Raw genomic sequence first — 24,684 nt, 5'->3', positions numbered from 1 at the left:
CTTTTTTTTTTTTTTTTTTAAGAGAGAGTTGGAGTGGGTGTGTGTGTGTGGGGGGGGGAGAGTCAGAGGGAGAGGGAGGGAGAGAATCCCAAGCAGGCCAGATGCAGGGCTCTAGTCATGACCCTGAGATCATGACTTGAGCCAAAATCAAGGGTCGGACCCTTAAGCAACTGAGCCACCCAGGTGTCCCATGTACTTTTTTATTTTTTGGTTTCTTTTATGTTTTTTTTTTTAAGATTTTATTTTTAAGTAATTTTTACATCCAACATGGGGCTTGAACTCACAACCCCAAGATCAAGAGTTGCACGCTTTACCAACTGAGCCAGCCAGGTGCCTCTGTGCTTTAATTTTTTTTTATTTTGATTTTTAATTGTGAATGAAATAAAGTATCTTTTCATAAGTTATTCACTTCTCTTTTTCTGCAGATTGCCTCTTTATGTCTCTAGCTTCTTTTTTTACTGAGATGTTGGACTTTCTAATGTGTAAGAATTTTTAATATGAGGGGCGCCTGGGTGGCATAGCGGTTAAGTGTCTGCCTTCAGCTCAGGGCGTGATCCTGGCGTTATGGGATCGAGCCCCACATCAGGCTCCTCCGCCATGAGCCTGCTTCTTCCTCTCCCTCCCCCTGCTTGTGTTCCCTCTCTCGCTGGCTGTCTCTGTCAAATAAATAAATAAAATCTTTAAAAAAAAAAGAATTTTTAATATGGTAAAGAAATTAGACTTTTGCATTTCCCTAATGACTAATGATGAGCATTTTTCGTGTGCTTATTTGATATCAGTATAGTTTCTTTGCTGATATCTGTTCATTTTTTTTGCTCATTTGTAATTGGGTTGTTTATTTTCTCATTGAATTTTAAGAGTTCTTTTATATTTTGGATAAAGGTCTTTTATTAGATATTGCAGACATTTTCTCTGGGTCTGTGGCTTGTCTTTGCATTCTCTTAACAGTGTCTTTGCAGAGCAGAAGTTAACTAATTTTAATCAAGTCCCATTTTATCAAATACTTATTTTATGACAAGGGAGTATGCTCTCTTCCCTAGGCATTCCCTTTGTTGGACAGTGTTCTTGGCTCTCAGCTCTTATAGTTTGTGTGAATTGAATGATTTCTACACATTAAATAAGTTCTGTCTTCTCATGACAACAACTCCGATTTTAAAGGCAGCTTGCAGGTAATGGAGGTTCCCCCTTACCCCATTAATTAACTTTTCTAGTTATCTCCCCTGTATTTAATGAATAATGATTTCCAAAGCCTCTTCTCTGTACAGTCTCCTTAGTCAGAAGTCAAAGATTTTGTTTAAATTTAGTCCTCAGCACATCATATGATACATTTGTCCAAAACATTAGATGTTTAACCTCTTCATCTGGACTTTTTCTGTTAATGTGGATTAAGATGGTTTACCTGCTTTAGTATTGCAGTTTTTAGCAGCTACCACTATAGGTAGTTTAATGTAATAGAAATCAGTACGAGCCTTTTTATGAGGTCTTTTGGACATTGGATTAATTGGTAACTGTTGCTGTCATTGGCCTCTCTGGGCCTATTTTTCCTCATCTGTATAATGATGGGTTTGGTGAAAGTAAAAGGGAATATTTTTACTTTCTTATAAGAAGGATGAAGGAAGTATTTTTGTTGTTAGTATATAGAGACTAGCATACAGTTACACAGATGTGTATATCTGTATGTATCTAGCTTCAGTAAACAATTCATAGTCTTGTTTTATTTTTATTCCTACCTTCTCCCTTTTTATAATGGATTATTTTGAAGCAAATTCCACACATTGTATTTCATACATAAATATAATTCTTTAGAAGATAAGGACTCCAGGGGCACCTGAGTGGCATAGCTGGTTGGATGTCTGACTCTTGGTTTTGGCTGCAGTCATGAGCTTGGGGTAGTGGAATCTAGCCCTGCATCCGGCTCAGTGTACAGTCCGCTTGAGTTTCTCTCTCCTTCTCCCTTTGTCCCCACCCCCCGCCCCCTGCACTCGCTCTCTTTAAAATAAGTAAATAAATCTTTTTTTAAAAAAAAATATTTTTTTTATTTATTTGAGAGAGAGAGACAGCCAGCGAGAGAGAGAACACAAGCAGGGGGAGTGGGAGAGGAAGAAGCAGGCTCCTAGTGGAGAAGCCTGATGTGGGGCTCAATCCCAGAATGCTGGGATCACGCCCTGAGCCGAAGGCAGATGCGTAACAACTGCGCCACCTAGGCGCCCCAAGTAAATAAATCTTTAAAAAAAAAAAAAAAAAAGATAAGGACTCCAAAAAAAGGTAAGAGAGAATCTTAAGCAGTAGGCTCAATCTCAGGTCCTTGAGATCATGACCTGAGTGGAAGTCAAGAGTCCAGCGCTTAACTAACAGAGCCACCCAGGCACCCTGTACCATTGTTACTCTTTAAGGTACTTAATATGTACCTTTGCCAGTTTTTATTATGTTTTAAGCTTTTGAACAGACTGTTTTTAGACAGTATACAGCTCAAGATAGGAAAGTCTTTTCCATCATCCCCATCCCTCAGGGCAACCGTATCTGTACATAATGTTGATCTGTCTCATTCTTTTTTCATAGCTACATAGTATTTAGATATGTGGTTGTATGATAATTTAAGTAGTTCTTTATTGATAGATGTTTGTATTTATGAAGGCAAAAACCAGGAAAGTTGTAGTGAGTTTCCTTGTTACTTATTTTATTTCATATTTACTCTTTGTAGAATAAATGGTTATAAATAAAACTGCTTGCTTCAAGGGAAAGTTCACTTCTTTGACGTACATTTTTAATTTTAAAAGATATTACCAAATTGTCCTTTGTAGTGGTTATACTAAGATATGCTCCTACAGAAATGTAGTTTTATTTTTGTAGCTCTGAAGTATTTCTTTATATGAGCAGACCACTTTATTGACTGGCCTGTTAATGAATATTTAGATTTCATTGTTTTGGAATGATGTTGCTGTGAGCATACATCTGTTATGCTGAACCATGTGGAATTGCTAATATTCAATTATTTTTATTTATTTATTTGAAAGATTTATTTATTTTAGAGAGAGAGAGCGTGCATGCACGCGCACACGAGCAGGAGGGGCAGAGGCAGAGGAGAGAGAATCCCAAGCAGACTCTGCGCTCGGGGCCACAACCATGAGATGATGACCTGAACTGAAGTCAGGAGTCGGACACTCAACCAACTGAGTTACCCAGGCGCCCCTGTCTGTCTGTCTGTCTGTCTGTCTATCTATCTATCTATCTATCTACCTACCTACCTACCTACCTATCTATCTAGAGAGTGTGTGAGTGGGGGTGGGGCAGAGAGAGAGAGAATCTTAAGCAGGCTTCACGTCCAGTGCAGAGCCCAGTGCACCAGGCTTGAACTCATCATGACCCTGAGATCAAGACCTGAGCTAATATCAAGCGCCACACAGGCTCTCTTGTTGAAAATCCTTTCTTATGGTCTGGTCAAGTCTCTTGATCATTTTTTTATTGGGCATTTTTTTATTATAGGCATTGTTTATGTAGTGTCAATACCCTCTACTCTGGTTTGTCTGTTCTCTTAAATAGTGTTGTTTTATGGACAGATTTAATTTTGATGAGATTTAATTTCTCTTCCTTTATGGTTAATGCTTTTTGTATCTTGTTGGAGAAAACTTTCCCTGCGTAAGGTCATAAAGATATATTCCTGTATTCTAAAAAACTTTGCATTTTCTCCATATTTAGGTCTCTAATTCATCTGGATGTGTAGGAGTTCTATTTATTTATTTATTTATTTATTTTTAAAAAGATTTCATTTGTTTATTTGGGGAAGAGAGAGACATGAGCAGGACAGAGGGAGAGGGACAAGCAGACTCCCGCTGAGCAGGGAGCCCGACACAGAGCTTGATCATAGGACCCCGCGATCATGATCCAAGCAGAAGGCAGACTCATAACCAGCTGAGCCACCCAGGCGCCCCTGTATGAGTTCTTTTTAAGTTAAGGAAATTGACCCCATTTTTGGTAATGTTTGCATTTACGTTTTTCACATTTTGTTCCCTTTAACTTAACATGCTGAAATTTTAGGTTTTATGTAAATTAATATGGATTATGGGCCTTGTATATGGGAAAGAACTTCCCCATTCCAGGGTAATGTATTTTTAAAAATTTTTTAATTTTATAATATGTGTTTAGTTTCATTTTCCCATATTCAAGTCTTAATCTAGAATATATTTTAATGTTTGAGGTAAAAAAAAAATCAACTTTATTTCCCCCATATGTTCCAGTACCCTTTATTGAATAATCCATCTTTCCCATAGAGATTCGAAATTCCACAGTCAACATACACTAAAGTCCTGCATATATTTTGCTCCTTCTCTTTGTCTTTTAAACCAATAAAAATATATTTTGTTTTGAAAACTTGCTGAAATTATACATACTATCCCTGGAAAATGTGTGCACATTTTCATAGTTTCACAAAATGTGAAGAACCTGTGAAACCCATTCATAAATCTCTGCTTAAACTTACCTTCCTAACTTCTTAAATACTTCAAAGAGTATACTCACAGAAGCCTTAAATCATCCCACCTATTTATTTACCTTTATAAAACTATGTCTACTCCTATTATTCTAAGTACTGCTATGTTTGTGTTTTTATTTTTAAGGGAATTATCCATTTCCTTTCAAACTTAAGAATTCTTTAGGGAATAATGGAGATTTAATTAATCTTTTATGTGAGGTTGCTTCTGTGTTTTAGATAAGCAGTATGAGGCCTAGAGAGATAATATGGCTTGCCAAATTTTTACATATCTAGTTATTGGTTTAGCTGTTTGGTTTAACCCCATGCTTCTCAAATTCCATGTAGTCTTCTTCCTTACGATAAATTCTCTCCCTTAACCTAACATATAAAATATTGAGTATTTACTGATGCTAAAATCTACTGATTATGGGGCTCCTGACTGGTTCAGTCAAAAGTGTGTGTGACTCTTGATCTCAGGGTTGTAAGTTTAAGCCCATTGGGTGTGAGAGATTACTTAAATGAATACGTTTTAAAAATAAAATCCAGTGATGTTAAAAGGCATTTATTAAGTATCTGATAGACGACGGTGTTGGGCTAAGTCTTGAATTGAGAACTTTCTACACATCTAGTCTTGACCCTCTAGCTTGAGGAACAGTAGGCCTTAGAAGGTGGTTTTGGATTCCTTGCATGAAGCTGGTAGATATAGGACACACAAGGGAGTACTGATGAACTTATACGTTAGAGCCCCCTAAGAAAAGTCTTGCTAAAAGATTATTAAAAATATGTCCTTTATTATGGCAAAGTGGAAATAGCTGTGATAATTTTTATTCATGTGATGCTGTATAACCTGTAAAATATCCTTAAATATATTACTTTCTTTTATATGTTCTTGCCCTTCAGAAAGATCTTATTAGTTCATTGTTTTGCTGAGGAAATGGCCCAAACTTCTTAATGCCTCATTTTAGCCAGAAAGTGGTAGATTTTGGCACACATTCTCTTAACTGCTAAACTTAGCTGGGAATACATTTCTGTTTATGTAGTTAATTTAGATTAAAACAGAGTAATGCTTAACTTCTCTGGAAGAAAATAACTCTTTATCTCTTTTTCTTTACTACTTAATGTTTTAAGATACTAAATGGATTTATGTGATAGAGAAGCTGGGATGTTTGAGGGAGGAGGGCGGTTGAAAGTAATTGTTCTGCATTTTAGGATAAGGTAGCCTCGCTCTCTCTTCTGAAGATATAGTTGTAAATATTTGTTGCAGAGCTTAAATGATGAAGGACTATGAAAAGTATTTATTTTATATATTAGAATACTGTTGTGAAGAACTTGGACAGCATTGTTTAGGCAGAACTCTGTTGGTTACATTGGCTTTTATCTAACATATTTCAGAAATTTAAAAATATATAAAGTACTTTCGTATTCATCTGTAGGATTGTTTTTGTTGTATAATTGAATAGATGAGTAGATTTACTTGCTAATGAAACATAACTTTTATTTATTTTTAAAAAGGTTTTATTTGAGAGAGAGACACAGAGAACAACATGAGCAGGGAGGGAGAGAGAGGGACAAGCAGGCTCTGCCCTGAGCGCAGAGCTTGACACGTGGCTTGATCCCAGGACCCTGAGATGTTGACCTGAGCCAAAACCCAGTCGGATGCTTAAGCGACTGAGCCATCCAGGTGCCCCAATTTATAATTTTCAGTGAGAATATTTTCCATAGGACTCTTTCTTACTTTTTGCACTTAAAATAGATTACATGATAAGCTCATATGAAAGATGGCTTATTTATGTGAATAGTAACAACATGCATTCTCTCTGTAGGAGAAATAGGAGTAATAAAAGTAAAACGAAGTAGTTTTTAAAATAGGGTTGCTAGCATTTATTGTTCACATAAACTTTTTAAGTCAGAAAGTTACTTATTACATAAAACAATTAGAAACAGCCTAAATAAATTTTTTGACATTAAGACAGTAGAATGCTCTGCAGTTATAAAAGTGATGTATAGGGGTGCCTGGCTTGGTTGGTGAAGCATAGACTCTTAATTTTTCCACTCAGGTTGTGATCTCAGTATTGTGAAATCGAACCCAGGGCTCCAGCTGGGCGTGGAGCCTGCTTAGGATTCTCCCTCTCCCTCACCTCCCCCCAACCCTCCNAAAAAAAAAAAAAAAAAAAAAAAAGGCGATGTAATATAACATTTAATGACATCTCACAGACCTTTGTGTAGCTAAGCATACTAAGTACTCCCATAAGCTATTTATTAGGGAATAATTCTTTTAGTAATGCTGTGAAGTGTTCTAGATCAGTGGCTTCCCTTTTGAACAAGATGAGGAAATTGAAGCCCACAGGGGAACTCCAAAGTTAGGGGTCTTGCCTGGGCTCTGAAGAGCTAGTTTAGCCAGGGCAACGCAAGCCTCCAGACTCGGCTACCACTGCTCTTTCCACTTACTAGTAAAAGCAGTGGTGGTATTTTTTTCTGGTTTGGTTTTAGACTTGGCCTTTTGTTTCTATCCCTTTTAAGGTATCACATGTCAGAGTTAGCTTTTAATTTTTAGCTTTTCAGTATTTTAGGCTTAGCGATTGGTACTTCTGAGATAATGAAAACTGTAGTTCCTTGCCTTCCGCTGGGAAATGTCTAAGAATAAAACAGGTATTAGGTGCCTTCTAAAGGTAAGTAAATGTAAATCTAACAAGTTGAATTATGTTTAAACCCACTGGGTAGTATTAAAAATTGTGCATTGAATTTATGTAATCTTCCCTTTGCCTATACTTGATGACTTGTTAATTGAGATCTGTAATTGGCTTTTCTTAAATATAAGTGCACTTCTTAAGTACTTTCATTGTTTGGCATAAGCATTTTGCCAGTGTTTTTCTACCACTAAGTGCTGGGAGAATTACTCATAATACCAATTTGAATCATATTTTCATCTCTCATTTAGAAAGGTTAAAAAATGTTTCTGTTCATAAAATTTAAAGATAGCAAAAATGAATTCCCCAAGTACAAAATGATAGGAAGTTTAAGGTTTGCTACTCACTGATATGCATAAATAAGCCACTGTAGCCACTTAGGCACCAGAGCCACTGTTAAAGAAGAAAAAAAATCTTTGAAGTTATATGGCATTTAGAATTAGGAGAAAGAATGGAAAGCAGAAATAGCAAAAGAAACCTGACCCCGAGACTGGTTTCTCGACCAAGCTGGCATGCCTTATGGGCAGCCTTACCCCAGAGAAACACATTGCCAGAATGTTGTCATTTATTATGTTACACTGTTTATTTTATTTTTTTTTAAGGTTTCATTTATTTGAGAGAGAGCGCACAAGCAGAGGGAGAGAGAGAAGCAGACTCCCCACTGAGTGGGGAGCCCGATGGGGAGCTTGATTCCAGGACCCTGGGATCATGATCTGAGCTTAAGGCAGATGCTTAACCGACTGAGCCACTCAGGCTCCCCATGTGTTATACTGTTTAGATTCTACTAAATAAATTTCAATTTAAGGATTTTTATTTGCAAAACCCGTAATACCTCTGAGAAGATTTGGCTGAGTCATTTAATTCCGAATTGATGTAGTTGCTTAACACTGTTGAAATCTCTTGAATTAATTTTAACAATTTTAAGGGACTTGAATGACTAGGGAGAGGTCACTAAAAGATATGAGAGCTCTATGCTAAAAAGCCTGGGTGACTTAGTCAGTTAAGCCCCTGACTCTTGATTTCGGCTTAGGTCATGATCCTCAGAATCGTGAGATCGAGCCCTGTGTAGGGCTGCACTCTGGGTGTGGAGCCTGTTTAGGATTCTCTCCCTCTGCCCCCCTCCCCAAAAAAGAAAAAAGGTGGAAGGGGAAATGTAAAATATGTAAACATTCATTAATATCTTCATAATTTAACATTACTGTAGTTATTTTAAGATTGATTCTATACTCTTAATTAGCCAGATATTCCTGTTGTTAACTTTTTTACATTGATGTCACTTATCTTTTTATCCTTGACTTATTTTTAATTTTTACAGATAAAGTAGAGAATTTTAGTGAAGAATATGAAAAGAATAGTCACCATATTTACAAAAACGCTGAAGACAGTACTAAGAAACCCAATGCAGAAACAACTGTAGCTTCTGGATACAAAGCTGATGAAATCAAGGAAACAAATGATACTTGGAACTCCCAACTTGGAAAAAGATCAGAATCTCCATCAGAAATATCTTCCATTAAGGGATCTGTAAGAACTGGTTTGTATGAATGGGATAATGATTTTGAAGATATCAGATCAGAAGATTGTATTTTAAGTTTGGATAGTGATCCTCTTTTGGAGATGAAGGATGAGGATTTTAAAAACCGGTTGGAAAATCTAAGTGAAGCCATTGAGGAAGACATCGTGCAAAGTGTTCTTAGGCCAAGCAACTGTAGGACGTACTGTAGGTCCAATAAAGCAAAATCCTCACAAGGAGCATCAAATTTTGATAAGCTAATGGACGGCACCAGTCAGGCCTTAGCCAAAGCAAACAGTGATTCAAATAAAGATGGCCTGAATCAGGCAAAGAAAGGCAGTGTAAGTTCTGGGACCAGTTTCAGAGGGACAGTTGGACGGACTAGAGATTACACTGTTTTACATCCATCTTGCTTGTCAGTTTGCAATGTTACCATACAGGATACTATGGAACGTAGCATGGATGAGTTCACTGCAACAACCCCTGCAGATTTGGGAGAAGCCGGCCGTCTAAGGAAAAAGGCAGATATTGCGACTTCTAAGACCACTACTAGATTTCGACCTAGTAATACTAAATCTAAAAAGGATGTTAAACTTGAATTTTTTGGTTTTGAAGATCATGATGAGACAGGAGGTGATGAAGGAGGTTCTGGGAGTTCTAATTACAAAATTAAGTATTTTGGTTTTGATGATCTCAGTGAAAGTGAAGATGATGATGAAGATGACTGTCAAGTGGAAAGAAAGACAAGCAAAAAAAGAACTAAAACAGCTCCGTCCCCCTCCTTGCAGCCTCCTCCTGAAAGCAATGATAATTCCCAGGACAGTCAGTCTAGTGCTAATAATGCAGGTAAGACTTAAAAAAAAATTATTATAAGTAAATGCTTTTCAGGTTTAAATCAACAGCTACTTAGTTTCTGCCTAGATACTTAATTTTAACTTATGTTCAGTTTTAATAAAAGTACTGTGTAGCACCACAGATTACCTTATCCAGAGGTACAGCATTTTAAGTGTTAATAATTAAGTTCCACATTGTAAGAATCAATTTATAGATTGGAGTCTTTACATATTTGTGTTTTAATTCTGCTGTTAGCGCTTGAGAATTTTAAGTTGTGTGTGTGTATAGGGGTACTAAACATCGTAATGTTTCAACTTTGAAAATCCAAATGCAGTGGAGACTTAGGGTGGATTTTGGACATTTAGAACTACACTGACAATAGATGGTGTGTAATGAGGGAAAAATTAGAAAATTAAAATTGATAAAAACCCTTTGTAGTTGGCTCAAAACTAATCAACAAATTTTTAAAACATTCTCAGGACATCTTAAGTAATCTTAAAAATCGTCCTCTTGAGTTGATTTAATAAAATTGGAAAGTGCTAGTTTAGTATTTGCTCACTCTTAACAGTGAAATTTAATTTGTCTCTTTGATTGTAGGGCCAGTAATGACTAGAGATTCTCAAGGAGTTGATAGTCTACTGTGAGAGACAAAAGAAGTAGGTTAGCTTTGCTGTAAATTAAGTCATTATCTGACAAGGGCTTTGTGAAGTGGATTGATTGTTGAGTGAGGGAGAGGAGGTGATAGCCTCTGGGATACAGGCGCTATATATGTATATATATTTAACCAAATACATAGTTTTTCTTTATTGGTTTACTTACTAAATAAAGCGAATTAGAACTCTGATAGTATTCTTACATACAGATTCTCTTGTACATTATAAGTCATACTTGAGACTACCTACCATTTTGTTGTATTTGGCCTAAAAATAGTTTTGTTAGGTTAGAGTCACTCTTCAAAACTAGAATTATATAGGAATAGTCCCTGAAGGCTCACTCCTTATTCCCCACTGCAAAAATAAATAAGTAAAATAAGAATATTGTCAGAATTCATCTAGTGCTATCTTGAATCTCTTCTGGAGAACTGAAGTTTGCTGCAGCCTTGCTAGTCACATGAGATCTGCCTGGGCAGACAGCTTTACAGTTGCTTTCTCGGGAGGATGATAAGTAACGTTGTACGAAACTGGAGCTCCTGTCTCCCAGCAGTTTACTTAGCTCTTACTGCTAACCTTGATAGCAAGTTATCTTAATCAGCAACTGTAAATCTCTGGCAGAAATTTACATTTTGGGGTAATATAACTCTTTAAGCGTTGAAATGTGAAATCATTAGGCTCCCTTTCAAAAACTTGATGTTGATTACAAATAAAATTTAAAAATTAGAGACCATTTGATTGATACAGCCAGAGTTGGAATTTGGGTCTTCATATGGTGTATGAAATAGCAAACATTTTTAAGGGTTGGGCTAGCAAAAAGCCTTCCTGTTTTTCTTTTTTTGTTTAGGCTAGAAAAATTATAACCATTTAGGAATTAATCTAATTCTTTGGTTATTTTTGTATGAAGACTCACAAGTCATTGAGCTACATTGTACTAGGTTGTTTTCTGTCTTTTGCCAAGATAGCTACTTTTGTTCCTTTCTTTCCGTTTTGTTTGTTTTTTTAATGTGGTTTTTGTAGATACAAGCAGACATTTTTTGAAGGCTAGCATGATGCAGTATACTTAAGTTCTAGAAAAATGTTAAGGGTGAATACCACCTGATATTGTGTGTGTGTGTGTGTGTTTAAATTAGACCATGCTAATGTCAGTGTCCGTAGATAACCAACAGTTATTTTACTAAAGAATTGATTTGCCATTTACACAAAATAAAACTGAAGCACATACACAGTAACTAGGTTTCTGATTTTCTCCTGGAGTAGGAGGGTGAGAATGGCAAAATAAAACTTTATACTGTTAGGAATATTTTGTGAACTGAGTGGTGCTTTTATTCCTTTTATTCTTTCCCCCTGCAATATGCCACTCTCCCAAATATTCATAGGTTGTTTGGTAGATAATTTGAAGTATTAGAAAGCTAGCTAGTTTTGATTACCATTTCAGAAAACTTGGATTTTACAGAGGACTTGCCTGGTGTGCCTGAAAGTGTGAAGAAGCCCCCAAATAAACAAGGAGATAAATCAAAAGAAAATACCAGAAAGATTTTTAGTGGTCCTAAACGGGTAAGTAAAGCATTATCAGTGATTTGTATTACTTATTTATTATTGGAGGGTGCAACTCTTACTTTTTTTATTTGAAAATTACTAACAGATTTTGTCTTTCAAAGGATGTAAATCAGTTTTTAAACTTGTAACCATTTTTTGATGTGTGCAAAAATATACCTAAGATTTTTATTATATGTATATTTCAGTAACATTAAATACATTCATAGTGTTTTGTAACCATCCCATATCTATATCCAAAACATTTCATCATCTCCAGCAAAAACTCTGTACCCATTAAAAAATAACTCCCCCGTTGTCCTCCCAGCCCCAACTCCTGGTAAACACTGTTCTATTTGTTTCTATGAATTTGCCTATTTTGGTTACCTCATATAAGTGGAATCATACAATACTTACCTATCTGTGTCTGGCTTATTGCACTAAGCATAATGTTGTCAGGGTGCAACTATATAGCACATATCAAAATTTCATTCCTATTTTATGGCCAAAAAACATTACAGTGTGTGTGTATACTATATTTGTTGTGATTCGAGGGTATTTTATTGATGACAAGACCAGACTGTGCCATCCACTGGTACAACTCCTGTATTAGGTGATATAAATATATTGAAAGTTACTGTTGGTATTAGCTTAAGCCATAAACTGGCTGACTCAAAACATACTTATTCTGTCACAGTTCTGCATGCCAGAAATCCAAAATCAAGGTGTTGGGAAGACTGTGCTTTCTCAAAGGCTCTAGGGGGAAATCCTTGCCTCTTTCAGCTTCTGGTGGCCCCAGGTATTCCTTGGCTTGTGCTACATAACTTGTAGTGTCTGCCTCTGTCACATGGCCTTCTCCCTCTTTCCCTGTGTCTTCTTCTAGAAGGACACTTTGTATATATAGCACATTTTGTTTATTCATCGTTAGGGTTGTTTCCATCTTTTGGCTATTTGAGTCTCTGCTTTCAATACTTTTGGATATATACCTAAGAGTATATATTTTGAAACATAGGGTAGGTCTGTGTTCAACTGTCAAACTCTTTTCCATCTTGACTGAACCATTTTACATTTCCACCAGCAGTGCACAAGGGGTTCCATTTTCTCCATGTCCTCACCAACACTTATTTTCTGCAGTTTATTTTGTTTTTGTTTTTAAAGATTTATCTATTTATTTGAGAGAGAGAGTAAGCATGCTGTGCAAGTGCGGGAAGGGGCAGAAAGAGGGAGACAAGCAGACTCCCCACTGAGTGGGGAGCCTGATGCAGGGTTCCATCCCAGGATGCTGAGATCATGACCTGAGCCAAAACCAGGAGTCAGACGCTTAACTGACTGAACCACCCAGGCACCGTATTTTTGTTTTTTGAGTAAGCCCCATGCCCTGCATGGAGCCCAATGTAGGGTTTGAAGTCATGACCCTGAGACCAAGATCTCAGCCGACATTAAGTTGGAGCTTAACCAACTGAGCCACTCAGGCGCCCCTGTGGGTTTTTTTTTTTAATAGCTATTCTAATGGGTATGAAATGATATTCATTGTGGTTTGATTTGCATTTCCCTGGCTAGTGATGTTGAGCATCTTTTTGTGTACTTACTGGTTATTTGTATATCTTTTTTCTTAGAGAAACATCTGTTTAGGTCCTTTGTGCATATTTGAATTGAGTTTGTCTTTTTGATGAGTTATAGGCGTTCTTTACATACTCTAGATACTAATCTCCTATTAGATAAACAATTTGCACATAGATTCCTCATTCTGTGAGTTGTCTCTTCATTCTCTTGATAGTGTGCTTTGATGCACAAGTTTTTAATTTCAGTGAAGTCCTAATTTGTCTTTTGTTGCCAGAAAATTATTGCCAAGTCAGATGTCATGGTTTTTCCTTTATGTTTTCTTCTAAGGATTTTAAAGTCCAATCCATTTTGTGTTAATTTTTGTATAAGTTAAGGATCCAGCTTCATTCTTATGCATTATGTAAGTCATTTAAATATGGTCCAGCATGGGTATTCAGAATAATTTGCTTGACTTTACCTGTTCATTAAAAAAATTCCTTTATGGGCACCTGGGTGGCTCAGTCGGTTAACCGGCTGCCTTTGGCTTGGGTCATGATCCCAGGGTCCTGGGATCAAGCCCCACATCAGACTCCTTGCTCAGTGGGGAGCCTGCCTCTCCCTCCGCCTGGTGTTCCCCCTGCTTGTGTTTGCTCATCACCCCCATGTCAAATAAATAAAATCGTTTAAAAAAATTTCCTTGTATAACTTGTTACACATTAAATAGTTTTGTTTTTAAAGGGTAGTTACAGGACGGTGCGGAGGCTCAGTTGGTTAAGCGTCTGTCTTCAGCTCTGGTCATGATCCCTGGATCAAGCGCCGTATCAGGCTCCCTGCTCATCGGGGAGCCTGTTTCTCCCTCTTCTTGCTCTGCCTGCTGCTCCCCCCTGCTTGTGCTCTCTCTGTCTCTCTCTGTCTCTGACAAATAAGTAAATATTAAAAAAATAAATACAAGTTGTCAACTCCTTTTGCAGGTCGAACTGCTTTTAAACAGCTAAAGAATAAGCATGTCCAAGAATGAATAAGGCCAAGTCTTACAGCCTCATTTTTATTCTTTTATCTAATTGGGACTCATTTCAGAGTAATTGTGCTATACTTTTTATACCCCCATGTGCCCACCCTGTCACCAAAAAAACAAGTGTTTAAGCTAATTTCAATAAACTTAAGGTGCTCTGTGTCCAGGGGCCAGGGCAGTGTGAAATACAGTCTGTATGGACTATATAGACTATAGTCATTAATGCTTAGGTGAGGTTTTTGGTTTAGATGAAAACCCAAATATATGCGTATGGCATATATTGATTTCCATAGCAATAGTTACCAATTTCTTTGGTCTTGGGATCACTTCACAATCTTTAAAAATTAAGAATCACAAATTATTTATTTATTTATTTATTTATTTATTTATTTTTAAGACGTTATTTAATTGACAGAGAGTGCACAAGCAGGGGGAGTGGGAGAGGGAGAAGCAGCCTCCCCTCTGAGCAAGGAGCTGGATGCAGGACTTGATTGTAGGACCCTGTGATCACTGGGATCATGACCTGAACTGAAGGCTGATGCTTAACTGACTGAGCCACCCCAGCACCCCCAAAGAACTTTTTTGTTTAAAGAACTTTTGATTATATGTGCAGCTCTGTCAATATTTATCAAATTAGATGTGAAAACACATTTTAAAAATACATATTAATTCACCTAAAACAATAACCCATTACATGTTAATATGATGTTTTATGAAAATTACTTTCTCAAAAAAAGTAGTGAGAAGAATAACATTTGACATTGATGGCAAATCTTTTTAAAGTTTGGCTTAATGAAAGACAGCTGGATTCTCATAGCTCCTGCATTCAATATGTTTCATTATGTTGTTTTGGTTGAAATATATGAAGAAAATCCAGCCTCACACATATATGTAGATATATTTTAAAAAGCCTTTTCAGGTAATTGTGAATCTTCTTCTTTGGTACCATGCTGAAACTTAACAAATGGGCATTTCTTAAAGATTAGTTGGAATTGGAATCTAAAACCATGCCAGTGAACCTTTCATACTCTTATATTAAAATCTTTGGTCTTTTACTCTGTGGGGTTTTTTTTTTTTTTTTGGTCTTTCACTTTGGATTTTTTACACATGCTTTGTGACATCATACACTGGTTATTTGGGAAATACTGGTTACACTGATTCACGTGCACATCTTTGGTGACACATCTCATTATATGGTATCAAATAATCACATTAGTATCACTGCCAAACTCATCAGGAAAGTCTTAAGTATTGGGAAACTATCCTGTTCATAGTGGTAGGTAAAAGGTATCCAAATATTAGTTGCTTAAAAGTTTAAAAACTTTTTTTTCAAAGATTTTATTTTTATTTATTTATTTGTCAGAGAGAGTGAGCCCAAGCAGGGGTAGTGAGTGTCAGGCAGAGGGAAAAACAGGAGCCTGACAAGGGACTGGATCTCAGAACTCTGGGATCATGACCTGAGCTGAAGGCAGATGCTTAACCTACTGAGCCACCCAGGCGTCCCAATACCAATATCATTACGAACAATAAGTACACTGAAGTTTAAGAATTTTCCAGTTCTTTTTGTCTTTAGATTATTTCATTGAGGATGAAGTCATAGTAATGTGTTCACAAATTTTTAAGTAATTTTATCTTACATGCTTATGTTAATATTCATTTACATGCATTTGTATTCATGTTCAGTTTTTTTAACTTAGTTTTAAACTTAATATTGGAGTCATTTCCTTGCTACTAATGTGGCTTAGAAGGCAGCAGTGTACATGTACTTGACCCAATTATGAAGCAATCTCTCTGGCCTAAAGTAAATCAGGTCATAGAACCTAGTAGGCAGAAGACCTGTTTACTGTTGATGGATAATATCTTAGAAAAGTTAAGAAAACGATTGCTAATTTACAAAACCAAAATATCTATGAAAGTGAACTTATTTGAAAAATGTAACGTGGGTAAAGTCCTGCCTTAAAATAGTCCTAAATAACATTTTATTTCCTGAAGAGGTTGAACTTCAGTAAGTGTTTTAAATTCCTTTTTAACCCCTTCTGAAATATTTGCCAAAACCCTTTTTATTTTAAGTGAGATTGTGTCAGAATTTCTTTATGTATATTAGTACTATTTAGGTGGGTCAGTAATTTTCAAAAATGAAACTTTAATCCAAGTGTTAATGTACTTTAATAAAAATAATGAAAAATGCTTTAGATCCCATTGAAGGTTTGTACCCTTACAAAAATATCTAGGTAAAGAATTTAGAAGCCTACTTCAGGAAGAGAGCAACAAGAAGTTAAGCAGTATAAAGTAGCTCATAGGAAATAGGTCATCCATTTGCCTTCAAGACACTAAAAGACTACTTCAGAGTTGTTGAAAAGGAGAAAGCCATTGAGAAACAAAAAGAGAAATGTTACCTATTGAGTTTTGATGAGTGTAAAGGAATAGAAGAAATACATCAAAATTTTAAGCATTGAAGTGGTATGTATAAATTAATATAATGGAAATGATAGATGTTTTATATATAAGAAATTAGGATTTGTGTTATCTGTGCAAAAAAAAAAAAATAGGTGAGCTCAATTCTCAAAGGCATTTTTATGTAGGTTACCCCCAAATCTCCAGAGAAAAAAGAAGGGGGGGTAAGTAGGTAGGTGTAGGAATTGTTCTCAGCACTTGTTCCAGTTCTCCATTATAATAGAAACACCATCATGTAGCTGATAGGTCAGTGGGAGTATCTGGGTCTTCTGTAATCTGATTAGATTTAAAGACACTAATGACCTCATTTCCTAGTGGAGAGGTAGCCCATGGCTTGTGGTGGCAAGAGTTTCCCTCCCTACCTGTCGGGCTTTCTTAGCCCTAATACTGTAGATATTTTGGACTGAATAAATTTTTGTTGTGGGGTTGGTCCTAGTAAATTGGAGGATATTTAGCAACACAGGTGGCCTCTACCCATTAGATGCTGGTAGAACCTGCCCCCCCCCCGCCCCAAACCCACCATCAGTTGCTTTAACCAAAAATGTCTGCAGATGTTGTCAAATGCCTTGTGGGGGTCAAAGTAGACCTCCCTCCCATTGGTGTGTGTGTGTATATGTGTCTTGAAAATAAGTTGCAGACTCGATGCCCATTACTCTTAAATTCTAAACACAAGAGCACTACTCTATAGATGCAGCATTCCCATCAAAACCAGGAATTTGGTTTGACATTGATAAATAATACAGTCTAGGCCACAGATGCCATTCAGATTTTACCAAGTGCCTCAGTAATGGCTTTATGGCATAATACCCTCCTCCCTCCCAAACAAAGAGCCATGATGCAGTCCAGATTCACATGTTGTGTTTAGTTGTGACAAGTCTCTACTCTTCTTCAGTCTGGAACGTCTGTGTCTTTCCTGGTCTTTCCATGGCTTTGACATCTTTGAAGAGTTAGGATCTACTGTTATTTGTAGTTGTCCCTCAGTATGTGTTGTGATTTAGGTTATATGTATTTGGTGGAAGTACCACAGAAGAGATGCCATGTTCTCATTGCATCATACTAGGTGGCACACAATTGTCACTTTGTATCATTACTATTGATGTTAACTGATCCCTTGGTGTCTGTCAGGCTCCTTAGCTCTCCTCATTAAAGTTTCACCCACTAGTTTTAGCATTCATTCTTGCCCAAATCAGTTTTTTACTCTGATGATTGTTGAATGTTTTTTCCTAATTATATCATTCCTTCTGTAGTTATTAGCAGTTGGCCTTCTGCTAGGCCTTTTTCTCACTTCCATGTATGTAAGACTGTATTTATATATTTATATATTTGTTTCTTTAGGTCAGTAGGAACATGGATTCCTGTTTTATTCAATCATTTGTTACTGTTATTTAAATGATAATATTGTTTTTTTGATGCCCAGATTTTCTTAGATTTGGCATTTGGATGTTTCTTCAAATTGCCTTTTGATGTGTCCAATTCTTACATTTCTTTTCTTAATGATAGACTGAAATGTTCAGTACTCATCATACACCTTCTCAGCCCTGGAATCAGCTATTTATCTAAGGACCCCTGTTTTCTTTTAGTGGAAAATGGTATTTAGAAATAAAGGTCTGGTAGGGGTGCCTGGGTGGCTCAGTCGGTTAGGCGTCCGACTCTTAATCTCAGCTCAGGTCTTGATCCTAGGGTCCTGAGTTTGAGCCACATGTTGGGCATAGAGATGACTTGAATCAATAGAACTTTAAAAAATTTAGAAACAAAGAAGGTCTGGTGATTAGGTATGGTCATTTCTTCTGCATTGTCATTGCTTCTAGGCCTTCTTTGAGTTCACAGAGCTAGGAAGCATGTAAATATATGCATTTGTCTCTCTCACACACACACTTATTTTGTATCTATATTTAGAACTATGAATTCACAATGATACCTCTAATTCAAGTTCAACACCATGTTTTATTGTAGCCTTTCCCCATTTTCACTTTGCTGACAGTGAGAGATCTGGTTTCTGTTATCCTCAACATATTTATGTTTTTTTCCAATCCTCATGTATATAACCAATTTCCTGACCACACAGGCCATCCCCTCAGTTTAAGTGCAACTAACCAAGAGGTCCCTCTTGCCTCCCCCCACCTCTCCATGTTAGAAAACACTAACTTTTTAAAGCATGCTGCTCTGATAATCTTCCCCAGCACCTAACCAGGGTTATAGAAAAGGGTTGTTCATAACAGGACTGAGGGTTGGCTAGGGGAACACATGTGGCAGAAAGATGAGAAGGGTGAGGAAAACTTCTGGTAAGAATGTAGTTGAGGGCACTTGGGTGGCTCAGCCGGTTAAGCATCTTGACTCTTGATATCGGCTCAGGTCATGATCTCAGGGGTCTCGTGAGATCGAGCCCCATTTTGGGCTCTACGCTCAGCATGGAGTCTGCTTGTCCCTCTCCTTTGCTCCTCCCCTGCACTTTTTCTCTCGCTCTCGCTCAAATAAATAAAATCTTTTTTTTTTTTAATGTAGTTGAAATGATTAGTCAGAAGAGTTGTTAACTTTCTAGGGAGAAAATTAAAGATAGAGTTTGAGGGATTTGGCTGGAACATATCTGTATTTAAGTGCCTATTTCTCTATATGGTTTTATTGGTTATTTGGCAATTTTGATGCTTTTTTTTTTTTTTTAATTTTGATTCCTTTTTAAAAAATGCCATCCTCGGGTGCCTGTGTGGCTCAGTCAGTTAAGCATCTGCCTTTGGTTTGGGTCATGATCCCAGGGTTCTGGGATCGAGTCCCACACCGGGCTCCCTGCTCTACACGGAGTCTGCTTCTCCCTCTGTCCCTCCCACTCATTCTCTCAGTCTCTCTCTCAAATAAATAAAATCTTTTTTAGAAAGAAGAGTAAAAAATGCCATCCTATTTTTGAAAGCTAGGTATAGTTCCCTGAATTCTGTTATTTGTAGTTGTCATATATATGATGATATATTTAAATCATGTCTTTTGCCTTCCCTGCTTTTTATTTTGATTTCTAGCTTTCCATTCAGCTGCTGCCTTTCTGCTCTTTTTCTTACGGCATTATTTGTGTAATCATCTTAACTAACCTTCAGTGCTTGGAGGGTTATATCTTACCTGGGATTTTGGCCATCTTATTTTTCTAGTTAAGACTGCTGCTGGGTCACTGATGAACCATATTTGTCAATCTCTGTTTCAATTCTCAAATACTTTTATCTTCATTTTTATCATTTTCCTGTAGTTTAGTGTTGGGCCTATCTGGCACTGTCTTTTGTCTGACTCTTAAAGGAACATTCTGGACTTTATTTTTCTTCCTTTTTGTCATTTAGTATGACACTGGGTAGTGGGCTTCTGGATAATTGAATTAAAATTTGATTATCAGTATAAGTCATGGTAATATATTAGTTGTATTTTTTAAGATTACATAAAACTGCAGTTTTAAAGTTAAGTGTAACTTTATAGTTTTATAAACTCATTTTTTTGTTTCAAAAAATGAATTTATATGGGTTGTCAAAAACAGAATCTTACAATTGAAGGGATATTAAAGGACAAGTAGTCCCACCTCCTACCCAAGAGCAGATGTTCCTTCACAGTATCCTTCTTTAGCAGTTAACTCATTCTCATGAAGCAGTTTATTTTTTTGTCAGGTTGTTTTACCCACGATTACCTTTGTTCTGTGTCTGGGGATTCACTGACCATCCTGGGATCCAGTCACCAAGATGGCAGTGTGAAATTTACTGTATCCCGTGGACTAGAAACCTGAGATACAGATCGATGTTATACAGAGTCATGAATTTGAGCCCCACGTTGGGTGGTGTAGAAATTACTGAAAAAAAAAAAGTAATAATAATCTTAAAATTTTTTTCATTATTAATAGGTTATTTAGCAATATTTAATTTCAGCTTACAAATAAAGAGTGTTCTTAACACTTCCCACTTGCAAGATTGCCTGTACTAGGATTATATTCATCTTTTTATTACTCTTTGGCTCCTTCCTTCCTTCCGATTTTATTTGGGAGAGAGAGAGAGAGAGCACGAGCAGGGGGAGGGGTAGAGAGAAAGGGAGAAGCAGACTCCCCCTACTGAGCAGGGAGCCTGACGCAGAGCTCGATCCCAGGACCCTGAGGTCATGACCTGAGCCGAAGGCAGACACTTAACCAACTGAGCCACCCAGGGGTCCTGGTTTCTTACTTTCTTTAATCTTGTCTGCATTTGATATAGTTGCTTCATGGAAATTAAAATATTAACTGATAGAATGATAAAAGATTTTTAACTTTTCTATTTTATAAGTTTTCTAAGAGAACTTAAATTTTTATTTTCATTTATTTTTTAAAGATTTTATTTATTTGAGAGAGTGAGTGTGAGAGAGAGAAAGGATGAGAGGGGGTAGGGTCAGAGGGAGAAGCAGACTCCCCGCTGAACAGGGAGCCATACTCGGGGCTTGATGCTAGGACTCTGGGATCGTGACCTGAGCCAAAGGCAGACACCCAACCAAGTGAGCCACCCAGGCGCTCCAAGAACTTAAATTTTTAAAAATAGTTTTTATTTGGAAATATTTTCAAAATTACAGATGAGTTGCAAAAATAAAATACTACAAAGAACACTCCTTATCCTGATTATTTTAACATTTGTTTTTTCATTTGTTCTTTCTCTGCGTGTGTATGTGTGTGCGTACCCATATATATGCATACTTAATTTTTTTTTCCTCAATATTTAAAGGTAAGTTATATATATCATAGCCTTTTACCCTTAAAACCAGTGTGTATTTCCTAGTCAATTGCAGGTCCCCATCTGTGGTAATCAAACTGCAGTAAATTTAACATGGTTCCAATATTTTTACCTAATCTGTTGTTCAGTTTGTCACTTATTCAGTAAGGTCCTTTGTAGCATTTTCTCCTTTTCTTGTAGAGGATCTAGTCTAGGGTGGGGTATTTTATTTAGCTGTTGTATCTCTAGTCTCCTCTAACCTGGAATATTTCCATAATCTTTGTCTTTCATAACATTGACATCCCCATAACCCTTAAAAAAAGCACCTCATTTTGGTTTAGTCTCAAGTTTCTCTAGATTGGATTTAAGTTATTCATTCTAGGGCCGGATACGACATAAGTGATGATGTATTCTTTGCAGTGTATCACATCTGGAGGATGTTCATTATGATCATCCAGTCAAGGGGTTGTCTCTTCCGCTGCTGTATAATAACTGTTTTTTCCCCTTGCAACTAAAAAGCAGTCTTTGAAGAGATACTTTAAAACTATTCAAATACCCTATGTTTCATTAGACTATACTCTTAGATTTAGTGTACATGATGATTCTTTCATGATCCAGTGTTTACTGTGCTGGTTGCAAAATAATCATTTTCTTTCTCTCCTACTCCCTCCATGTTCACCAGTTCTCAACACTGCTATAGGCATGAGCCCAGCCTTCTCCCCATTTTTCTTTTATCAGTATGGACTGATGAATCTCTCTCTCTCTCAAAGATTTTATTTATTTATTTATTTATTTATTTATTTGAGAGTGTGCACGAGTGGGGGAGGGGCAGAGGGAGGAGAGAATCTCAGGTAGGCTCTGTGCTGAGCGCAGAGCCCAATGCAGGACTTGATCCCACAACCCTGAGATCATGACCTGCGCCAAAATGAGAGTCAGATGCTTAACCGACTGAGCCACCTAGGTATCCCCCCTCTTTTTTTTTTTTTTAATGTTTTTTTATTAAATTATGTTAGTCACCATACAGTACATCCCCGGTTTCCGATGTAAAGTTCGATGCTTCATTAATTGCGTATAGCACCCAGTGCACCATGCAATACGTGCCCTCCTTACTACCCATCACCAGTCTATCCCATTCCCCCGCCCCTCTCCCCTCTGAGGCCCTCAGTTTGTTTCTCATAGTCCATAGTCTCTCATGTTTCATTCCTCCTTCTGATTACCCCCCCTTTCTTTATCCCTTTCTTCCCCTACCGATCTCCCTAGTTCTTATGTTCCATAGATGAGAGAAATCATATGATAATTGTCTTTCTCTGCTTGACTTATTTCACTTAGCATTATCTGCTCCAGTGCCGTCCATGTTGCAGCCAATGTTGAGAATTTGTTCTTTCTGATAGCTGCCCCTCTCTCTTTTTTAATGGTTCATAATTCATTACTTATTTTAGAGTTAATTTGTCCTGAGTTGGCCTCTTAATGCTGGCTCTCTTGTACCTATCACATGTCATTCTGCGAGTACTTCCTTATTTTCTGGCAGAACACAGTATTCCAGGTTCATCTTGTACTTCTGCTCTAGCCCTGGAATCAGGCCTATTCTCTTATGAGTCCCCATTCTCTGTGGGGTATGGTATTTAGAGACCAAGATCTGGGTACTAGATGTGCTCATTGCTTCTTGGCCCTTTTAGCAGATGGCAGTAGGAAACATGCGTGTATATGTACATAAATCACATACACGTATAGGTTTCTGCATATGCACATACCTGTTCTAGAAATCATGAGTTCCCACTATCTCTAATGCTAAACTATCTCTACAGGATTCTTTCTTGCCTTCTCTCTTAGCCTTGACTTCCAGCAACATCATCACATTTACTCAAACCTATAATACACCTAAAATAGTTAGAGAATTGCTTTGTCCATTCTATTATAATAAATGTAATATGTTCAGGATTTCGTTTATTTTTTTGTTTTTGCAATCCTGTACTTGCTCCACCCTATGCTGCTACCTACTGAGGGTATCGCGTGAATTACTGTGTTCGTAAGTTGCTTGGATTGTTTCTGTCTGCCTGCCTCTTTGTCTGTCTGTCTTTTCTTCAGTGTTTGCTAACCATTTGAATTACAAATAGGTTTATTTGTTCTGGCTTGCTTTCAGTTTTAGATTTTTTTCCCTTCCATTCTTACTGATTTGTTTTTTTGTGTATTTACAACATTAATATGCTTCCAGAAGTCACAAATATACATAAAGTTCAGTGAAGAGTCACTTCATTGAAATATGTTCCAGCCTATCACCCATCCCTTGTAGGGAACCAACTTCATTGTTTTCTGCTTTATCCTTCCTGTGTTTCCTTTTTATTTTATGTATGTATGTATGTGTGGTGTTTTGTTTTTTTTTTTGAAGAATTTATTCATTTGTCAGAGAGATAGAGTGTGAGAATGCGAGCATAAGCAGGGGGAGTAGCAGATAACAGGGAGGAGTAGGTTTCCTGCAAGGAACCCGATGTGGGACGTGATCCAAGGGTCCTGGGATCATGACCTGAGCTGAAGGCAGACACTTAACCGACTGAGCCACACAGGCATCCCTGTATATATGTATTTTTTTAAAGTAGGCTCCACAACCATTGAGGGGCTTGAACTCACAACCCTGAGATCAAGAGTTGCATGCTCTGTTGACTGAGGCAGCCGGGTGCTAGTATTTACTTTTTAAAAATAAGCACAGATTTTCTTATTTTTGTTCCTTTTTAAATAAAAGGTAGCATCTAATGTGCTTTTTTGTACTTTGCTTTTTTTTAATTTAGTGATAACTCTTGGAAATCACTCTATGGGTTTATCCTCATAATATATATATTTGTAATTTTTTTTGAAAAGTTGGGTTTAGATTGTATTTTTTCCTTAGTTTCTTTCTTCCTCCATTCTCTTACATGTTGTGTACACCCCTTAAATTGCAGTTACATATGTGTAGTGTATGTAAATATACAGTGTTGGGAAAATTTTGTATATTCACATCTCTGTAATTATTTGGTCCTAATTTCAGTTGCAGATTATTCATACGTTGTTGTTTTAGGATTTGGCTTAGCTAATATAAAAGAAATCCCAGATAAGTTTTTAAATAGGTAGCTTCTTTTTCTCAGGCTTACCAGTCCTTGTCTGTTTATCTCTGGACTGATTTCAAGTTGCTATGTTGTCAGAGTCCAGTTTCCTCTGTGGTAGTGTTCTATCATCTCTACACTATTAAAGAATATAGAAGGAATGGGAAGATGAGGTAGCGACCCATCTAGAAGGCCAGGACCCACAAGGTGTACTGTGCTTCTC

At 37.0% G+C, this 24,684-nt stretch overlaps 1 protein-coding gene across 2 annotated transcripts in view; it reads left to right on the top strand.

Moving 5' to 3' along the window:
- WAPL (WAPL cohesin release factor) overlaps positions 1 to 24,684 on the top strand; it is a 76,790-nt gene that overhangs the window by 17,143 nt on the left and 34,963 nt on the right. Inside the window, exons 3-4 of one of the 2 annotated variants that reach the window (XM_011219944.3) lie at positions 8,471 to 9,514; positions 11,609 to 11,709. In XM_011219944.3, the coding sequence (XP_011218246.1) occupies positions 8,471 to 9,514; positions 11,609 to 11,709 (1,145 nt within the window). Of the gene's footprint in view, positions 1 to 8,470; positions 9,515 to 11,590; positions 11,710 to 24,684 lie in introns of both variants that reach the window. The other variant, XM_011219943.3, reaches the window with a different exon arrangement.

The sequence above is a fragment of the Ailuropoda melanoleuca genome, chromosome 6, assembly GCF_002007445.2.
Source record: "Ailuropoda melanoleuca isolate Jingjing chromosome 6, ASM200744v2, whole genome shotgun sequence".
NCBI lineage: Eukaryota > Metazoa > Chordata > Mammalia > Carnivora > Ursidae > Ailuropoda > Ailuropoda melanoleuca.
This window is presented reverse-complemented; position numbering and strand designations above follow the sequence as displayed.